The sequence below is a fragment of the Plectropomus leopardus genome, chromosome 23, assembly GCF_026936395.1.
Source record: "Plectropomus leopardus strain MGB_pleo_1.0 chromosome 23, ASM2693639v1, whole genome shotgun sequence".
Taxonomy (NCBI): domain Eukaryota; kingdom Metazoa; phylum Chordata; class Actinopteri; order Perciformes; family Serranidae; genus Plectropomus; species Plectropomus leopardus.
In genome coordinates, this window is record NC_142198.1 from 5,497,483 (window position 1) to 5,518,351 (window position 20,869).

At 39.4% G+C, this 20,869-nt stretch overlaps 1 protein-coding gene across 3 annotated transcripts in view; it reads left to right on the forward strand.

The window, feature by feature from the left end:
• Positions 1–20,869, forward strand: part of nrxn2b (neurexin 2b) — an 883,386-nt gene that overhangs the window by 482,638 nt on the left and 379,879 nt on the right. For all 3 annotated transcript variants that reach the window (XM_088073122.1, XM_088073124.1, XM_088073123.1), the window contains 3 exons: positions 2,496–2,615; positions 4,787–5,168; positions 6,955–7,145. In XM_088073122.1, coding sequence (XP_087929248.1) covers positions 2,496–2,615; positions 4,787–5,168; positions 6,955–7,145 — 693 coding nt within the window. The remainder of the gene's footprint in view (positions 1–2,495; positions 2,616–4,786; positions 5,169–6,954; positions 7,146–20,869) is intronic.

The window sequence follows — 20,869 nt, forward strand, 5'->3', positions numbered from 1 at the left end:
TTGCCAGGCAGGGCCATCAATTGATGGGACTTTTTTTTTCATCTAGACTACATAATTTCAAACACAACTGGAAAGGGGACAATCATATTTCAGCCGGATGTTCTATATCATCCCAGTCGAGCACCTGCTATGATATACTCAGGCTCCAGACGGCCAACCAGTCCGAAAAGTCCCCAGAAGCAAAGTGGAATTTATAATATTAGATCTGCAATAAACAAATCATCAGAGCTAATGGTGTAAGAAAGACATTGTCGTTTGATGTGGCATTTCTTTATTTACCAGCGACAATGGCCCTTGCTCAACTCCAGAGCTGCCTAAAAGCACAAAGTACAGGAGGTGGCTTAATGGAAGTGACTAGTTTCCTCCAGCATTCTGCTATTTCAGTCCGCCCTGCTGCTGTTTACACAATCCTCCTTCTCCCCTCTTATCACTGATTACCTTCACCTTGGTGCCATGACGCTGTGCACGCCCACTGCTGACAGGCCGTTAACTTTTGAATGTGAGGAATGATTTTCCTTTTGTTGTCACATGCCATACTTACCCCACTCTTGTATGCCTATCATTGAACCCTAATACAAACTTTGACACAGCTATTAACCAGCACCAGCCACCGCCTTGACTTAAGCTGTGAATCACATCAACTCATCATTGAAAGAGAAATTCATGACTGCTGTCTTAATCAAAATCTCCCCCGCTGTCACTCCCTCACGTCATCAATTTGTTCTAATGTTGATGTAATAAGGCTCTGTCATTTGCCAGGATATAAATAGCTTGTTCTCCACTTTGAAAAGACGCTTATGTAAATATGTCTCCAATAAGCATTTCCCATATGCATCAAATTGTCTCTGTCAGTTGTAGAGGCAAAACAACAGCAAGAAAGGGAAGTAGAAGGGAATCGGGAGTGCAAAGGGCAGGGTTCCCACGGTTGTTAAGAACCTGGAAATGTAATGGAATAAGCAAAAAAAATCACTGAAAGTTTTGGGGAATGCATGGAATTTTGTTGCCTGTAACAAAATAGTTACGGTCATTTTCAATAGATAGCCTTCCACTTAATGTAACGTCATGGTAAATCTATCTGTGAGTCAGTGTTTGATGTTTTGTGTTTTGTTTTTCATTTTTTGCCCGTGTTCTGTCTCTGCCCTCATGTATGTCAGGCAGCAGAAATGATGTTACAATAGAGTTTAAATCTGATATGATCGAAAAATGCTGGGTGATTGGGGCAAAAATCGTGATAAATCAAGCATGCCTAGAGGAAATTCCTCAATTAGAAACTTCTTGGATTGGTCAAAGGTCAAGGTCATTGTGACCTCGCTGATCTCATTCTTGTAAACGTGATTCATCAAAAACACCTTTAGGGAAGTTTTTTTCTTCGAATTTGACACAGACGTCCACTTAGTCTCAAGGATGAACTGATTAGATGTTGGTGGTCAAAGGTCAAGGTCACAGTTTCCATGCGTTTGTCTCATTCTTGTGAATTTTTCAAGAAGGCCTGAAGGGAATGAATTCATTCCCTTAAGGCCTTCTTTGGCATCAATGTTCAATTTGAATTTGTTCGATTTGAAAATGAACTAATTGTAATTGGTGGTCAAGGTCAAGGTCACTGTGACCTCAGGAAACCTGTCTTTGGCCATAAATCAAGAATTCATACACTAATTATGACAGAATTTCACACAAATGTCCAGTAAAATGAAGAAGCAATGTCTTTTTAGATTCAAAAGTTCAACAGTCAACTTGGCTATGACATCATCATTTTCTGCAGAAACACTTTTCTTGCCATTGCGCAACATCATATTTCAGTAACAGAAGGGGAAACATTTGGTCAGACACTGAATTGGGGACGCTAATCTGGGGTGTCCATCTGTTGATGTTGTGTGAAACATCTATGTTTTCACAGACATGGCTATAAACTGTAACTGCAACTTGGCTGGTTCATGGAGGAATAAAAACAGCAAGGTGGTAGTTTTACTTTCTTTTAAATTATTTATTTATTTCCTTGTGGGTCAAATTCAAAAGTCATGGAAAAGTTTTTAAATTTTGTCAATGAATATGTGTGGGAACCCTGGAAGGAGGAAAGCAGTTTGGTGTATAAGTGGTTAAACCGTCTGGTTTCATCCACCCAGAGACTTCTTAACAAGACTCAGTGTAACATTTGTAACCCAGCATCTCCACTCATCGTCAGCTGCCTGTTCTAATCGACTCCCTCAACTGGTTACGACTTATTTTTCCCACTGCCTTTGACGACATCCTGCTGCAACACTGCAAGCTTTTGAGAAGACATTCGATTTTACAGTCTGTCAGGCCGGATATTTGATTCCTTTCATTTCCACTATACCAGGAGAATCTATAGTGTGAATGTGTCTCGCAAACATGCAGGTTTTCTCCACTGGCACTGTCACCCACTGTGTGTGAACTGTGTGTGGGTGCATGAGTAGGCACGCACAGCATTCCCTGCTGTGCTGTTTGTGATTTGACCCCCCCCCCTCCCACTGCTACAGGCAAAGGACCCGAGACGCTGTTCGCGGGGCAGAAGCTGAACGACAATGAGTGGCACACGGTGAAGGTGGTGCGACGAGGCAAGAGCCTGCAGCTGTCTGTGGATAATGTCACAGTGGAAGGTTAGTTGTGTTTGTGACACAGAGGGATTAATATGGGATGAGAGGCAGTGAAGGATATGTAGTCACAAATCCACAAGTATTACTCCACTATCCACCCACATAGAGTCAACTGTTTTGCCATTTGTCATTAACAACTCATTTGAAAGCGAAGGTGACTAATTACGCTGATAATAAATTAGAGACGGAGGTGGCATATGATTCTTTCATTTACTATTAAACTGATATCTAGGGAAGGTGGTATAAGAGCTAAAAGGTGTTTATCTGCAAATGTCATTGCTAAGATTAAAATTATGTGCTTCGTTGGGGAGTAAACCATAATATGGTCCAAATTTTCCCCCACCTATGTCTCATTTAACCCTTTAAAACCTGGAGCTACATCCATTTTTTGTGCTGATGTTTTTCAGATATCTTTCATATGTAGGCATGGTGCATTTCTTTCAATAAACATGGGAAAAAGGGCAATAACCGACTTGGTAAGAAATGTTCTATGATTGCAAGATTAGAAGATTTAGAAAATAATTTTAAAAAGCTAGAGAAAGAAAGGGTATTAGAAAATATTAAATATTATACAATTATCATGATTACATGTTTAAAATTATGTTACCAAATTGTTAAGCACTTTTTTTCAGGTTCATTTCCTTGTTGTGGTATTTTTAATTTTCAGATAATTTTCACCCACTTTTTACTAATTTCTTGCAATTTTTTGGGTCATTTCTTCTTTCATTACTCACTGCCTTTTCCCCATGTATTTGAAAGAAATAAGCAATATGCTCAGATTTCACAGGGGTTTAAAGGCTGGACTTCAAGTTTTTCTAGCATTTACCAACAGTGTGAGCAACTGTGTACAAAGTATGGAGGTACAGGTTCTGCCAACGTCTAAAGAAAATAGCAAGAGAAGGATAAAAGGTCAAGAGACGAGGTGGAGTCACGGGCACTCACGGTATTGTGGCCTCAGGCGAAAAAAGGATGGCAGGGCAAAGGACGAGAGAAGAGGAGAGAGAAAGGTGTGAGCGAGATGAAGGGAAGAGAGTGGGCACGCTGAGGCCAGAAGCAAAGAATGACCCTGTGAAGTTCTGCCTGGTTCACAAACTGGTTCACAGGAGAGAAGAAAAGACCAAAGCACCCAGGGAGTCCTTGCGAGGCTGGCCAGGCTTCAGCAGGGAAGGCATTTAAATCGGCAGCTTGCCAAGCTCATTACTCCACATCTCCCAGTAAACACAATATAAATTGTGGCATGTAGAGTAGTAACAAGAAATTTTCTGCAGTGTTATGCTTGTATAATATCCTTCACAGCAGGTTAGGCAAATAGGCTCTACCCTTGTGAACCTATACAGTAAAACCACACACTGATCACACTGTTTTTTAAAGCAACTGAAATCAATTTAAAGATCTAATCAGCATAATAAAGAAATGCCAGAAGCATATAATATGTGCTTAACATTTAATTACTAAATCAGACACAGTAAATCAGTGTTTATTTGCATTTCTTTACAATGAAATGGATCCATGATTAAGTTTGATACACAATTTCAACAGAAAGTACGAATCTCTTGAAGTTTAACCCTTTGAAAATTGGAGCAACATCACTTTTCATCTTTCAGTGCCTTTCACAAGTACTGAAACCTTCAAATCTTGAGCAAATTGGTGTGATTTCTTTCAAAAACATGGGGAAAAAGGTAAAGAGTAATTTAGCAAGAAATGTAGAAAAAATGTCTAGGGGAAAAAAGATATTGAAAGAGCTTTTTTTTTTATAATTATCATTACTACATATTTAAAATTATGTTATAGAATTAATATAGTTTTTAAACACTTTTCCAAGTCTTGTTTGCCTTGTTTTTTTTTTTGGTTTTTTTTGTTACTGATTTTCAGGTAATTTTGTTACTAATTTCTTGCTAATTTTTGGGGTCTGTCTTCATATGTTGCTCATCGCCTTTTCCCCATGCTTTTCAAATAAATCAAAAAATTTGCTCAAGTTGTAAAGGGTGAACCTTTGTTGCATTAAAACATTTGAAATGTGTCCTTTTAAACTGGTTATAATCCTGTCAGTGTAACAGTGTGACATAATCCTTCACATTTCCCCAGCATGCCTTCTGCAGCCTAAAGGAGGAGATTGCAGTGGATGTTTTGCCACTTGTCTAATGCTGTGTTTTATGTATCCTTTCCCATTCCAGGCCAGATGACTGGTGCCCACACGCGTCTCGAGTTCCACAACATAGAGACCGGCATCATGACTGAGCGGCGCTTCATCTCCGTGGTGCCCTCAAACTTCATCGGCCACCTCCAGGGTCTGACCTTCAATGGGGTGCCCTACCTAGACCAGTGCAAAAATGGCGACATCTCCTACTGCGAACTGAACGCCCGCTTCGGCATGCGCCACATCATTGCAGATCCGGTGACGTTTCGAACGAAAGGCAGCTATTTAGCTTTAGCCACGTTACAAGCTTACGCCTCCATGCACCTCTTCTTTCAGTTTAAAACCACCACGCCAGACGGCCTGATGCTTTTCAACTCTGGAGACGGGAGTGACTTTATTGTCGTGGAACTGGTGAAGGGGTGAGTCCCATGTCAATCAATCACCAGTCTCAGGTAGCTATTTTTAGCAACTGACTTTTTTCAAGACACATAAAGGTTCAAAGTATGTACTGACGTATTGTATGTTGCAAAACGAAACTTAAATGTCTGTTAAGCTTGTGTTAACCACAGAGTTTGTTTCAGGCATCCAACCAAAAAATCAATTGAGTTCCAGACAAAGAAACTGCAGGTGCTTAAATGCTAACTGATTTCTGGGTTTGAGGGACTTATTTCTAGGGTTCTCTATTACAGTTCCATGATATATCGGTACCGGTACTGGTATGGAGGTCACCCAATTCATTGTCTAAACCCCAGTACAAAAGCTAGCAGGATGCTAGTTCAGCTGGTCCTCATTCTTCTCCATCTTTTCTCCGATGTTAACTAATGTTTACATTAAAAACCTTGACTTGGCTACCTAGCAGCTAGCTTATTAGAAGTAGGCAGAAGGAGAGTTTCCAGACTGGTTGGTTAATTAGCTCATCCTGATGGGTGACTCAGCCACATGCCACCACCGTCCAAAGCCAACCACAAAAAGCAACACCAACACTTGCAAAATAGACAAAAGGTCCTAAATTTAGCACAAATTTAGGGTAATGACAGAGAGGCTACTGAAAGCGTGATCTGTACCTTTGGTTTCCTTCGGTAAAGCAGACCATTTACTCCCATTTCCTGCTAAATCCAACCCATTTGTATATTGTGTGAAATTCACTGAGGAATCTAGTGAATTGTCAATTGATCACCACCCAAGTCAAAACATTTAGAAGCGTGTTCTTGGCAATAAAACAAAATATGGGTTGAATCATAGCTTTTTTTTCTCTCAAAGTTAACGCAGATCAGTGAGTCATTTAATGCTGCTATGAATCAGGGCTGGCTGCATGAAAGTGACTTTAGCGCAAGTAATCATAATCAGTCGTCTTAAAAGCTCAGCTGAAAGCTGCAAAGACCGCTGGGAACCAGAAAGTGGAGAAACATTCATGTCTATTTTTTTCTCAAACTTCCCTCTTGGGTGTTTATTTTACAATCCATTAACTGATAACTGTAAATGCATAATTTTGACCACAATGCATTCCTCTGACCGGCCAATTTTCTATAAGCTAGACGCTAGCGCACACCCCAGAAATAAACTGCTTCGAATTGTGAATTGTATCACCCTAAAAGCTGTTCATAATTAGAGTATCAAAAAGAGGCTTTAGTGTGTGTATCTCTCTTCCTCTTGTGCTCTATAGTGAGCACTGTTACAACACAAAAGCCTGAGCTGCCTCTGCCACACAAAGACAAGAGGCTACATAAAGGAATTGGATTCAAGGTAGAAAAAACAGCCAACATACCTTGAATAAAATGGCCACAATAGCCTTTACCCAAAACACAAAAGGCAGCCATATTTGTGAGAAAGGGGGAACTGTGCCACCTCGTCTGCCTTTGGGCAAAAGGGGGCTTTTAGACAAAACAGGTTTCTATATTTACATGTCGAACCAGTGATGAAAAAATAAATCCCAGGCCTCATGTGCAGCAAATAAACTGGTAGCATGATTTACATCAAAAGTATATTCTGAGATGGAGAACAGGAGGGAGACATTAGAGATGAAATAGGAGAGCACTTCACTTTATCAGAACAATCGGAGGTTGTTGGCTTGTTATTAGCACTTGTCATTGAGAGAAAACATGCCTTGGCGTTGATTGTCTCCATTTTCAGAAATTAATTTATTTACTTTCCTTCAAGAACAGCTACTGCAAACGCGCTCACACTCGATCTTTCTATTCTTTGCAGATACGTCCATTATGTCTTTGATCTCGGCAACGGGCCGTCGCTGATGAAGGGCAACTCCGACAAGCCGCTCAATGACAACCAGTGGCACAACGTGGTGGTGTCCCGGGACGCCAACAACGTACATACGCTTAAGATTGACTCACGCACCGTGACGCAGCACTCCAATGGAGCCCGCAACCTGGACCTCAAAGGTAAGAGCAAGTTCATCCGACTCTTTGTCATGCATTCTTTCTCGCTGACAGGAAATAAGTATTCCAGTGTCATCCTTAGTCTGTCCCTTAAGTGTTGTTGGATGGTGGCCATGAACCTGTGCCAGCTCAAATCCATCTAAATTAGACCTGGCTTTTAGAATAGCTTCACTGTGCACCCATTGGTTTTCTTTGTCACTGTGGAATTTTTACTTTTTCTCAAAGAGAACTTCTGTTCTTAAGTACTTTGCAAAAACACAATTTGCCTAGCAAAAAAATTCAAATTATCTTTGTTGTAAATACACAGAGCACAATTCTACCTTGGTGCTTTTGTTAGGTATTAATTTTTCTCTATGCGTATCTTATAAAATGAGTCGAAAAAATCCCAGGCTTGCAGGAATTTGCATTTCCTTGCTTGATTCTTGTCTTCCTGAAGTGTCAGACATTTCAGTGCAAGGGCCCAGCATAAACAGAGCAAACTAAATGATGCTGCCAATTGTAAATGTACTTGCCAAACAAGAGTGGACAGGGGGTGAAATAAAACTTAACAAAAGCCTGGCAGCATCTGTGCCAGCCTGTCGTCTTCACCTTGAAAGATGACCCCCCTCCCTCCCCTTTCGGCAGATGGTTGCCTTTACAGGAACAGGGCAATATACGTGCAATGTCCTTTACCAATTGGTATCCCAGTATGAACTAAATCCAACATCCCAGACCAAGGTGATAAAAAAAGGAATTGTACGAGAAACAATAACAGCTTATCGCTTTATTCGTTCTGTGCTTTGCTCTTTTTTGTTTTCACTCTCTTTTTTTTTTCTCCGTCAAATTGGGTACACTTGACTTTTCGTCGCGGTATGATGACTGTCTTTTGATGAAGACACCTTTACTTCTTTGACTTCCAACTACCCTGCCTTCTTGAATCATCTTGGAATAATAGCTGTTGTTACAAGGCACTTAAATGTGAATAGGCATCTGTGGTGTGCTGGGAGACTGGGACTGGAAGCTCAGGTAATTGTTAGCTTCAGACCTCAGAAGTGAGGTTTTCTGATGTGTTATTTGGATAGCAGAGAGTGGCCGCCTGTGGTGCGGAAGAGTGACAGCAATACAATAAAAGCAGAAAGTCAAAGGGAAGGAGATACTTACTCAGCAGAAAGACCTTATGGTGTTGATAGTGGACATCGTGGACAGATCTTTTCAAGTGTCCGTCTGTAGTAACATTAGCTCTGGATGATTCACTTTGATTTAGTCTGCGTCATACCCCAGAGTAAGTGCTCTTGAGGCTACTGCGGATTGCTGCGTAAGACACATCAGAAGTCAGGGTGAACCCCTGGGGCCACTGAAGGATACAAGGAGTCAAAAGATCAAAAGGGGCCCCAAGTTTGGGGAAGACATGATTTATTCACAGACTTTTTCAGTTTTTATTTCCTTTGGGGTGTGCAAAGTGCAATTAAAAAGGATGATCAGAAGGGAGGGGGTTGCAGAGGGAGAGCTTTCTTAAGCTGGAGACAAGAGTGCAAAATTAGATCCAGTGGTTTTAGCAGTGAGACATGTAATTATCAGCCGGGTCTCACTAAATTTCATGGTGGAATTCAAATAAAGTGCATCATGCACATGGCCAATTATGTTATTGTCACATATGCGTTGAATATAATCATCACATTATTTGTATGCTCATCTCAAGACTGCAATGTCAATAGAGAAATCAGTAATTGCTAGATTTAATAAATGCTTGCTGTCAAAGTTTTTGATTATAGCAAGCTGCCGAGTAATACGTATTCATTACGCACTGTGTCTGATTTATAGATAAAACTAGCCTCCTGTGTATCCATGCACTCTTTGCAGCTAATCTACTCTAGAGATCTCTTCCAGTAAATTTAGTAATTGATGTCTGATTAGGAAGGTTTTCTTTTTGATCGATTGCTTCTGGCTAGGCTGTGGCAAAGGCTGCTGTCAGTCAACACTGAGATTGTCAGTAAAGCTTTTAAGGGAGTGCGCTGCTGTCATGTAGTGGTTGGACTATGTTGTTTTGGGTTTAGGTCTTAGCCAGGGCCCTTATCCCACGCCATCCCTGTCTCAAACTGTGTCCTTTCTTTTCAAGCAGGTTTGGAGATTGTCAAAGAAATTCCTACAATCTACAGGTCTGCAAAGAGAAGCCAATGCAGATGTATCTTAAACCTGCATTCTTTCTAATGTCCAATAGGGGCGATTCCACTGTTTGCATCAGAGATCTGATTGTATAGAAGTCTATGAGAAAATGACCGGACTTCTTACTTGATTTGTTACCTCACTAAACACTTTTGTCTAATTAGTCTTTGATCTCAATCTCTAGTTCCAAGTTCCCTTAAATGCAGAATGATTCTCAGGTTGTAAATTATGATCCCATTTAGTTTAACAGACAATAAAGCAGGGTATGCTTAAGGGCATGGCTACCGCGTGCTTCCAAAATAGTAATTCTGATTTATCTGCCAGATAGACAGAAGTTTGTCCCCACCATCATAAGGATTTAAAACTCACACACACCTTGCAGAGCACTGCTGTGCTAACTCTCCTAACTGTCTATTTCCTTGTCTCAGTCCTGACAGTTGTGCTACGCACGTCATAAACTTGGAAGTTTGCAGGTTCGTGCTGGTTCGGGCAATGTCATTGTCCATTCGGATGATTCACTTTGAAAAGTGTCAATTTGATAGACATTGCCCAACCATAGTGGATACTTTGTGATTGAAAAGTCACTTTGACAGCTACCTTCCAATCAGGGTAGGGGAAAAGCAATGCATCAATAAGAACGCGTTGGTTGGCCCAAACCACTCATCCAAATCTGTCACTACAAAACACCCTGCTTTGAGTTGGCAATAAGTTTGAGGCAATAAAACGTCTTAATTATGGTTAGGAAAAGACAACCAATGCTGCTTAAAAACACCTGGCTTAGAGTGGTACAAAGACATCTGTTTGTAGCTAAAAAACAAAACAAGACACACAACTTTGAGTGGCAAACGCCACAACGGATGTTTGTTGTCATCACTGCTCTCGTGGGTCAAAGTCCGATGCTTGATTGACACCATCCACCCTGAGCAGACATTCAGGCGTCTTAAACTACATCTATTGTTTGAGCATCTAATGATAATGGGCATGGCTTTACATTGAAGTCCGTGGACGCCAAACAGTGCCCCTGCAATCACTACAATAGTAGGGCACTGACCAAGCAGTGTTTTTTGACACCCTGGGAGGGGGACCACGCTGTGTGATTGTAAATGTAAACATAATCTGTCTTGCCATTATTGGGAAAAGCATTGTTCTCCAAGTAATACAACTGGTGTTAGCATTCCCTCACTCAGCTTGAGTGATTAATAGACAATTGTACCTCCATCTTATAAAACACCACCAACCAAGCGTGCACCAACAAGATCCCTCAGCTGTCCGCCGCAGAGCCATGCAGGGATAATGGCACCATTTGCATATTCAATAGTGCAGCCGCCCCATTGAATGATTTGTCTCACAAATGAAACAGAAGGCAGCCATTTTGCCTTTTCTGTGCCCAATCAACACAGTATACATGGCTGGGGAGTAACCCTCCATCTGTGTTATTAATCTGTGAGCCACTGTTTGGAAACTTCTTTATTTTCCGGGGTCCTTTTCTTTATCAGAACAACTCTCGCCTGCAGGGAAATGGAGGCTGAGGCAGCTTGGCGCTAGTGGGAAAAATAATAGTTGTAAATCTTGCTTCAGAGGACTTTAGTGTGGAGAAGATGTCTCTATCCTCAATTCCCCCGTCTAATTGGGCATTCAAACCCCGCTCTGTAGTGCTGTGACCATTCCCCTGCCAGAATATCATACACAGCTCAAACACTGTAGTACCATAAACACGAGAGCAAAGCACCAGAGCCAAACATGAATGCAAGTGAAGAAAGACTCTTGACAAATAAATAAACATATGTTCAATTAAACATGATAGGCAGAATTTCTCTTCCCCTTCTTACATTTGCGTACACACAGAGTACGCTGTTAACGCTTTTCTGACTGTTCAGCAGTCGCGCACAAAGCTTTGCAAATCAAACACAGAAGAAATGGCAACAATAAGCCATTTCTCACAATCTCTTTGCTCTGTTTTAACACCATTTCTGCCTGCATTTCAAAGAAAAAAAAACACCAATTTTCCAAGCTTTATCTGTGTAATTGCCCAGAGAAAATGGGGAAAATAGGTTTTGTGCTCTATGTCTTCCCTCGCTTTGTTTTTGGACAGGCAAAAAAAAAAAAAGTCTTCAAGGCATCCCCCTTTGTCAGCTAAAGTATGGTGGGGGAGCAACACACACACACACACACACACACACACACACACACACACACAGTCCCCGAGGATAGCAATGAGTGGATCTAGTTCTGCAGAGTGAATGGCAGTCTCAGAAGACAGAAGACATGTTGAACATACACCGTACAGGGAATACGGCTTTGTCTTCCTGTTGACAAGCTGCAAAACATAGTAATCACAAGTTATTGCTATATTGCTTGGAAATAGTGTTGTTGATTGTACAGTGCAAGGCGGTTTAAACAGGACTCCTATCAAATGTGCCAGAGAAGCTTTGCAATATGACGGTTAAACATTAAATGTAATTAGCATATGGAAAGTGTGACACATCGTAGCTGAATAAGACTACTGCTCAGTGTTATGCTAACAAAAAAGAGGGAAGGCAGAGAGTGTTCCTTAGTCCTTATACATGTGTTTCACTTGCATAATATATCATTATCAAACTAGGACTACTTGTTCAGGTCAATTTGTTCTCACCTGGGTCAGGACAAATTTCCTGTTACTCACAGGGTATTGAGCTTCTTCCATTCAAATAGTCACAGAGGAAATAAAAAAGACCATGTCAAAAAGTGTTTTCAAAGCTCAGAATAAGCATGCAGAACTAAAACTAATTGTCGTCTGCCATCTCATCGCCCGATATGAGACAGAACTACCAGCTCGTTACACTCAGTTTCCGTCTCCAGTCTGATATTGCGTCCACTCTTAACAGCTTTACATGGGGGAGGGGGATTGGATTTTCCCTAACTAATCACTAACGTTAATATCTAACGTCATATTAAAGTGATATTTCACTCTCAGAATTTCTACATAAAGTATTCACTGTGTGTTACCTTGAACTCATAAAGATGTGTTTTTCTCGCATGCCGTCATGGTGAACAAAGAATCCATAAAGGTGAACATTCTTCATGAATTAAAGTAATCGGGTCCACATTTAACAGCAAAAACAACAACCAGATTTCCTACAGTTTCCATAAAAACTATATCGCTCTGAAGATTGTCACCGTACCTCGGTTATTCCTGCATTTCTTGACAACATGGAACTTCCTAAATTATCATTAAACCAACACCAGCTATAGACCCAAAGTGTTTGATTAACTACTACCCTCTTAAAATAATTAGCAAAGTAGGTTGGAATCAGTCATAGGCAGACACTTATCCACAAACATGCACTGCTTATTCAGCTTAATCAGTATTTCTTAAAAATACAATGTAAACACTGTAATAATATCACTGAATGCTGAAAAAAATCTTAAAAACTATATCAGAACATCACTTTACAAACTTGCACAAAACTCGTGCAGTATAATCAAAGTCGGTTTTGTCCGATTGTTTGCATTTTTACTAAAACCCAACTATTTAAAACATCTCCGCCTACGAGTAGTGCCCTGAGTGTACTCATCCATGCGTGAGACTGTTTGTGATGTGTTTTTAATCAGCGGTTCCCAACTGGTGAGTCACAGTCCAAAAGTGGGTCACATATCCAGTGTGAATGGACTGCAAGTGACTCGTTAATATGTTAAGTTTGTAAAAAAACACACTTTACATTGAAGTACAGTGAATTTATGACACAGAGCTTTTATTTTGAAGTGCCATTTCTATTTACTCTTGCAAGATGTTTGCTTTCTTTGTGTTCTAAGCCAATTAAAAATAATTTAATATCTGGTAATGTATTGTATGTGTGGACCTTAAACCAAGGAGAAATATGGACCCTATGGCTGGACTAGTTGGGAACCACTGTTTGAAATAGTAACACTAATGCAAAATGCATGTGTTTGGGAAGTACTAAGCAAATGACTGGATAAATAAGAGATGGATCATGCTGAATGTGTTGTGTGTGTGAGATATATAACAAATGTTATTTTGCTGTTACATGTTGACTTTTATTTCTTTAATTCACGAATGTAAGATTTTTGAGTTATGATAGACAAAGACAGTTTTCTGCTCACTTTAAAGGTAACATGCAGTGGGTCATTGATATAAAAATGGTCACTTTTTGCTGCTGTTGTTGACATTTAGATTTTATTAAGGTCTATGTCGAGGATAGGCAGGGAGAATCAACAAACACATTCCTTATTCCAACAAATATACAAATTTATTGTCCATTTTTTCCATCTTGTAATGTATGAGTTATAACTCAACCTTGGTAGGAAAGTTAGTCATTCGAGCTCAATAATCTCTTTGATTTCAAGCTGGTTATCCACTGTAGGCGGATTTTCTTGTAGCCATTTATAAGTAAATGTTTTATGAGTAGAGCACAGCGAAGTAAAAACAAATTATGATGTTGGGCGATATCAAGAAAACACATCGATTTAGAACAGCCTGAATAGCAGCATCTATCTTGTCTAAAGCAGTTGCTACCGTTATTATGACTTCTCAGTGGTCTCGGCACACAGCTTGACGACGTTTGACAACAGCTTGACGATGGCGTTAGCTCTGCCTGTGGTGCTGATTGGATCAATTGCTTTTTAACTAAGAAATCACTGTTTCATGTTATGATACCAGACAAATAGTCAAGTGGGTGGATATAAAGGTCTGGACCCAAGCAAGCTAAAGTGGTTTTGAACCTGTTATAGTTCCTTAAATGTGATTCAAATTTTATCAATAAAATGATCTATTATTTCCATATGAAGTAATATTCAGCTTGATATATGGCTGCTATATACTGGTGACATCATCCTCTGAAGCAAAGAACATGAATACAAGGACACTATCTTCTAATCTCATCTGCAGCTTTTTAAAATTATTGTATTTTTGGGGTCTTGTGATTTCCTAAGATGTTCACCAATGGGGATCCTATGCAGCATGAATTGTTGTCAGTTAACAACACCCCTCCCCAGGCGCTACTTTGCTCCAGTAAAAATGTAGTTAATTATCACTGAATAAATTCAGAGGCGAGGAAGGGATTTCCTTCATCAAACACTGCAGGAAAGCATCAAGCAGCCTGTTGTTTGATGCTTCATATTGTGAGGGCTGCTTTGCTTGTTTCTGTAGTGCCTTTTGATATTTTGCCACACATCCCTGATGAGGCATTGGTTTCATTATTCCACATTTATGGTGCGAACTGTTAACCACAGTGTAACACAGATGTCTTTATTTTATTATTATTATTTTTTTTAATCAGTGCTAAAATGTGTTTTATGCTTGCCAGGTGTTAGGCATACCATTTTAACATTAGTAATTACCATGTTCGTTTCGAGGCTTCAGTATAATTAGCCAAAATAAACAAGACCATCACCCAGAAGACAAGCAGCCTCCTCTGGGGACGATAGCAGGGACAATTAGCAGCATCCTTTTGTGACAGGAAGCAATAGGGTTTATATGATGTGTCTTCATATTGGAGGACAACCACGCCATAAATGCCACTTGGGGTGGACAGAGGCTAGTTGTCTCCATTTGTTTCTGCTAAGCATGCCAAGGTATCTCAATTAATTTAACAATGATGTATTGATCATTAATTCATTAGTGCTACACATAACCAAGGACACTTCATGTTAATTAGCGAATGTCCTCTGGCTAAAGCCAGTGAGAATATGTGTTCGTCACCGTATCCTCTTGCATCTTTTATCAGTTTATGGCACTACCACAGCATGGACTTAGCACCTTTGAATTCACAGTATTAGTCATTGTCATTCATGTCATATAATGACATTACAAATTAAAGTCTCAGTTTTTGTGCATAATTATTTATAATGGAAATCAGTGATTGATCTCTCCAAGGCTACAAACATAATATGCAAATTCTTTAAACTGGAGCAATACATTATTAAAGTTAGTCAACCAAACAAAACAGTGCGCTGCATATTTTTAGCAGCCGTCTGGTGTTGTATTACTATTCGGTTTACATCTGGCTTTTTCCTTGTAAAGCTGAAGTTGAAGTAAACAGTGTTGGTCATGTGGAAGAGGAAGGAAACACAAACAACCACTGCCCTGCGGGAAATACCCTGCTTTAGTATGCAAAGAACATGACAATGTCAAAGATATTAATGTCATTATTAAATACAGTGATGCTAAATGAGGAGTAACAACAACAACAGTAGCATAAATCTAATGAAGAGTTCGTCAGGTTGAAGGAATGCAGGGAGGAGGGATAATTTGGAGTGCAATATTCAGACGGTGCCTGTCCCTTCCTTTTGAAGATGCTTTCTAATGAGGCAGACTTGCGCAGAATTGTAAAGAGATGGCATTGAATATGTTCTATTTTTTTCAGCTAAAGCAGAACAAATTGAAACACAATATGGAGGAGAGGTTTGGCAAGGCAGAGAAAGGAGGATAGAAAGACAAACAGGTACATAGTTTTTAACGAGCTCTGCTCTTGCCAGCGGTAACATTGAGATTAGCCGTTTGATCGCACCAAAGCATTTCTTTCTTCTTCTTTTTGGTTTACTATCAGTGTCTGACAAACCAGGCTAAACTAGTTGCTCATTTCATCCCATATACTCTCAAAGTGATAAAGCTGTAGGTTACTGAACAGACATCACAGGCCATCCCAGAGAAAACCAGTCAGTATGAAGCTGAATGCCTCCTGGAAGTAAGTTTTTTAGTCGCACAAATGTGAAAGACCAGAAGATGATCAGTGCTTATTGCTGTATAAAAAGAACGGCTGGCAGCACAGTAGGGCAGGCATTCAAATTTAATGGTGTTATTACTGGAAGTTGGTCGATAACCCCTTTTTCTATCCATATCCCTCAAACTGTTCTGATTGGTCTACCCTTGTCAGAAGTTTTGATCATTAGACCTGTTCGGATAATTTGCAGCAGGTATAAATTTCTGGTTATTATCTTGAAATGAGCAGGTGATAGGGTTTAGAAATTGGTGAGCAAAACAGCATGTGGTGTTAGTAATTCTCATAATGCTTTTTTTTATGTTACAACTTCAACAAAGAAAGATAATCCATATTTAACACAATAACATTTGCTCTTCAGGGACTGCCATGAGTCTCAGCGCAATAGTGAAGAGATTAAAATCTGTGAATTAAACTGAAGAATAATGGCTTAAGTTTGATGTAGCCTTCCAGCCTGTTCTCATTCCCAGGTGATCAAATACCAGCTTTTTGTCTTGGCATATGATATTGACTCCAAAGAAACCATTGGGCATCTTTGTAAGACCCACCAGGCTTTCAACTGACCCCACTGTAAACCTGTCTGCATCATTACTTTATGTGGAGAGCAACTGATGTATAAAGAGCAAGAAAGGGTGGATGGATTGAACAAAAGGGAACTGTCACCAAGGGGACTGCAGTTCATGAATTGTGTGTAACCAAACGTCAATGTTGTTTTAAACGTAACATTAAGTAACTTAAGTACCTATGTATGGGTTAAACTAAAAGACAGTGCTGTTTAAAGAACCTATGTTTGTGTTAAACCATAAATCAGTGGGTTTTTATTATGAAATGTTAAGAAAGACCATAACTTAAGTAAGTTTAGCTACTTAAGTACCTATGTCAGTGTGAAACTGTTGTTTTAATGTAAAGTTACATAACTTAGGTATTTACGGAAACCAAAAGTCAAACTTAATTAATGTAAAGTTATATAACTTAAGTACCTACATCAGTGTGAAAACCGAAAGTCGACGTTTTGACATAAAGATAGGCAACTTTAGTACCTATGTCAGTGTGAAACAAAAAGTCAGGGTTGTTTTAATGTAAAGTTAAATAATTAAGGGCACCTACATCAGTGTGAAACCAAAAGTCTACATTTTTTTAACGTTAAGTTCAGTAACATAAGTACCTACGTCCATGTGGAACTTAATTTTAATATCTACATCTTTTTGGAACTGAAGGTCAATGTTGTTTTAATTTTTTAAGTTACATAATTTACGTATGAGGTATTTATGTTAGGTAAAAAACATATTTATTTTAACCCAAAGCATGGTCTATTTTCTAAACCTAACCTAGTAGTTTTGTTACCTGTACCTAACCACTGCCATTCCACCATATTAACCACGTGTTCCACCTGTGCGTCATAGATATGCTAAAGCGTGTCAAAGCATTGGTATTAGACGAGATAGAAATGAGAGCGTGTTGAGCCTTCACAACAAATACTAGTATGGTAGATTCAATTTGGCAAAGTAAATAAAATCAATAGACAAAATAAGATCCATTGCACAAATAAACATCTAAATCAAAGGAATCTCTACATATCAAAAAGAACGATAGTAGTTTTATTTTTGTGCATGTCAACTCTTTCTGTTGTTTAGCAGATATCCATGATTGTTTCATCTATAATTTTCTGCTAGGTCTATCATTCCACCACTTCCTGTGTTAAAACCAACTACTTTGCAACATCATACATATGCAAGAGTGACTCAAGACAGAGCTGATTAGTGGGTTGTCATTGTGAGGTTGATATTTAATCTGCTGGCAAGCACTGTCAGGGAATAGCACAAGTATAAACCATATTTGGTAAGGGAGTTGTACATGTACAAGAGAGAGAGAAGATAGCACCAATTTTTATTTAAGGCACATTTATGCAAATATTTTCTGAGGGAACATAATGTCTTTGCAGTAACAGCATTGTAGAAGTACATATAATCAACCTGCTGAGTACCTGCCAAGTCTATTGCCAGTAAACAACTTCAGTAGAGCAGCTGTGGGTTAAGTGCCTCGGTCAAAGGCAGCTCACAAGAGTGTACTGTATGCATCAACAATCCAGACTCACATAGTAAGTGTCCTTTAACCATTTTCTCACTAAAAATAGAGATTTGTTAGGGTTTCCACATTTTAATTTTACTCTTCACTAGCTAAGAAGAATTGTTTGGAGACAAATGGCTTCAGATGTTAAAATCCATAGGGACAGCAGAACCCTTGTCCCTGAGGAATTGGCACATTTTGATAGGTGACATTTTAGTTAAATGATATGTTAACATGTTAGTGGCCATTCACGACTTTAGCCTTTGCTAGTTAACAAATTGACCACAAACCAAAAACTCAAAAACACACTAAATGGTGGCCCTCAGAAATAACCAGAATGCTTTTTCCTTATATCCTCTGTCATCCATTCATCTGTCCACCCATCTGTCTTTCTGTCTGTCCTTTTATCCATCCATTCATTCATCCGTCTTTCGATTTCAAACCCTCTTTATAAGAGGATCAAGATAAGCAACAGTAACAGTCTCTCTGGAGCTGCTATAGGGCCTCAGTGTTTTGCTAAAAGACACAGTAGCATGCTGTGTTTTGGGTATAAAGGCTGATGCGTAAAATCGTGAAACATGACTTTCATGTTTTAGAACCCTGACACTGCATCTGTAGGTGTGTTCAAACTCAACAGTATGTACATATTTTCACTGCCTTTTGTCATCTGCTAGCAATGGTCCTTGAGCTGCTGTTATATGGCCAGCACTGGTTTGCTTCTGTTACTCTTAAACAGCACATCAGTACCACAGTCCTCTTAAATGTACTGTCAGCAGTGCATTATCATTTTCACTTATTCAAAGTGAATCTTTGTCATGGGTGGACATAAAACATAATCTATTCATCCTGTGACGATGTACATGCATTGTTACATCCTCGGGGGTTTCCTGTCCTTCCATTGTAGTGTGTAGAGAGGAAATGTCATTACCATAATGCCAGGGTCTGCTCCATTATGCAAGAAGAATACATTTCTCTTCTCCCTCTACTTTGCTTCTTATTATTACCCTCCTACATATCACCACGTGAGTGTAAAAAGCCTTTAAAATCAGCGTATCTGGAGCACCAGCGCAGGTCTATCAAGTGAAGGACAAGCAGAGATGTGATCATACGGATGAAATCCATTGTCCAGCAGTGAAAATTGAAATCCTATTCATTTCTTCTACAGCCACCATGGAAACAGCACAGAAAATAATTCAAATCCGGAGGCAAAATACTGCAACTGCTGCGTGCTGATTACATATCTTTCTTTACAAATGTTCTTGACCCCGTAGTCTTTAGAAGACTATAGAGTGGTAGCTCAAGGGGCTTTGGGTGTAAAAATGCCTTGAGATCTTATTAAGCTGTCAAATGTCATTATGGATGTGTTTCAGCCTCCAGCTTCACTATTGGACAATAGGTGCTAGGTCCATCACACCTCTGTTGAAATCAATGAGCGCATCCTTGAATGCGTCTGCTTTGCAAAGACAGCCATTTTTTTTCTACAAGATATGTTTCTAACAGCTACTTTCACCTTCGTTTTGTCTATTTAGACAAAGGCTTTAAAAGGTTGTATGCAGGGGCCAGGTTTATTTCATTGATATCTGAGCACATCACTCTCAAACACATGTACACCTTGGTTCAGACATGCTTCCTGCACCTAATTTTAGACCCTTCAGAGGATCTCGACCAATAATCAATTATTTTAGAAACCAAAAAGTAGGTTCTCACCTAATTTTGAACCGTTCAGAGCATTTCGACCAAAAATTTTTTTTTTTTTTGTTCCGAACCTGAAAAGTTGATTCTTATCTGGAACCCCCCAAAAATAGCTGGTTTTCCTTGACCTGAAGTGTGAACTGTGATTACATCAGTTGCTATGTGATATGCTACAGATTGGAAAAAGAGGATGGAAAAGGCAACAATGAAGACTTCAAATGAAAAACAAAGTGTGCAGCGGTTTCATTAATAATTGGTCCATGATTGAGTTTTCAGGTAAAAACAGTGGCCATCTGTACTAGCAGAAGAAAAGTGTGCAGGTTAGGTGCAGGTGGAAATGTGAGCTGGTTCACTAGCACAAAGGTTAAGGAATCATGAATGGAGCCAGTCTAAGAACCAGAGCTAATTTGGTAGTAAAGGAATAGCAGGGAGTGACGTTTATCCCTTTTCCACCAACATAGAACAGGTTCTGTTCTGTTCCTGCACCTGATTTTGAACCATTTGGAGCATTTTGACCATATATAAATTGGTTCAGACACAAAAAGTTAGTTCTAAGCTGGAAAAAATCAGCAGGTTGGAAAGAGAGGATGAAGAAGCCAACAATAGCAATGTCAAGTAAGACATCATCTGCTAAAAAAGAGTGCAGTGGTTTTATTAATTGTTGGTCCATGTTTGTTTTTAATTAAAACAAATATCAAAAACAACAGTACAAAAGTTCACTGGTAATCAGTGTGATTAGCCATCTTGCTATGACCTCTGTTGTGCACTTTGTAATGACCTCCGTTGATGACACATCTTGATTACAATGGTTCTGATAGAAACTGGTGGAAACACGGGCTGGTTCATCAGACAGAGCCAAAGTTCTGGAAATCTTGAGCAGAACCAGTTTAAGAACCAGAGCTAATTTGGTAGAAAATGCAATCAGATTCAGTCATAGAAAAAGTTTTTTTTTTGTTAATATTCTAGATAAATACTTCCAGTTTGGCTAACACAATGGCATTCCTTATACTCGTTCAAAGATTTTTCTTGAGCATATTAAAACTAATCAGGCAGATAAGTAGCACCAGAAAGGACACACTGCCAGACTTAAAATTTATAGGTACTGTGATA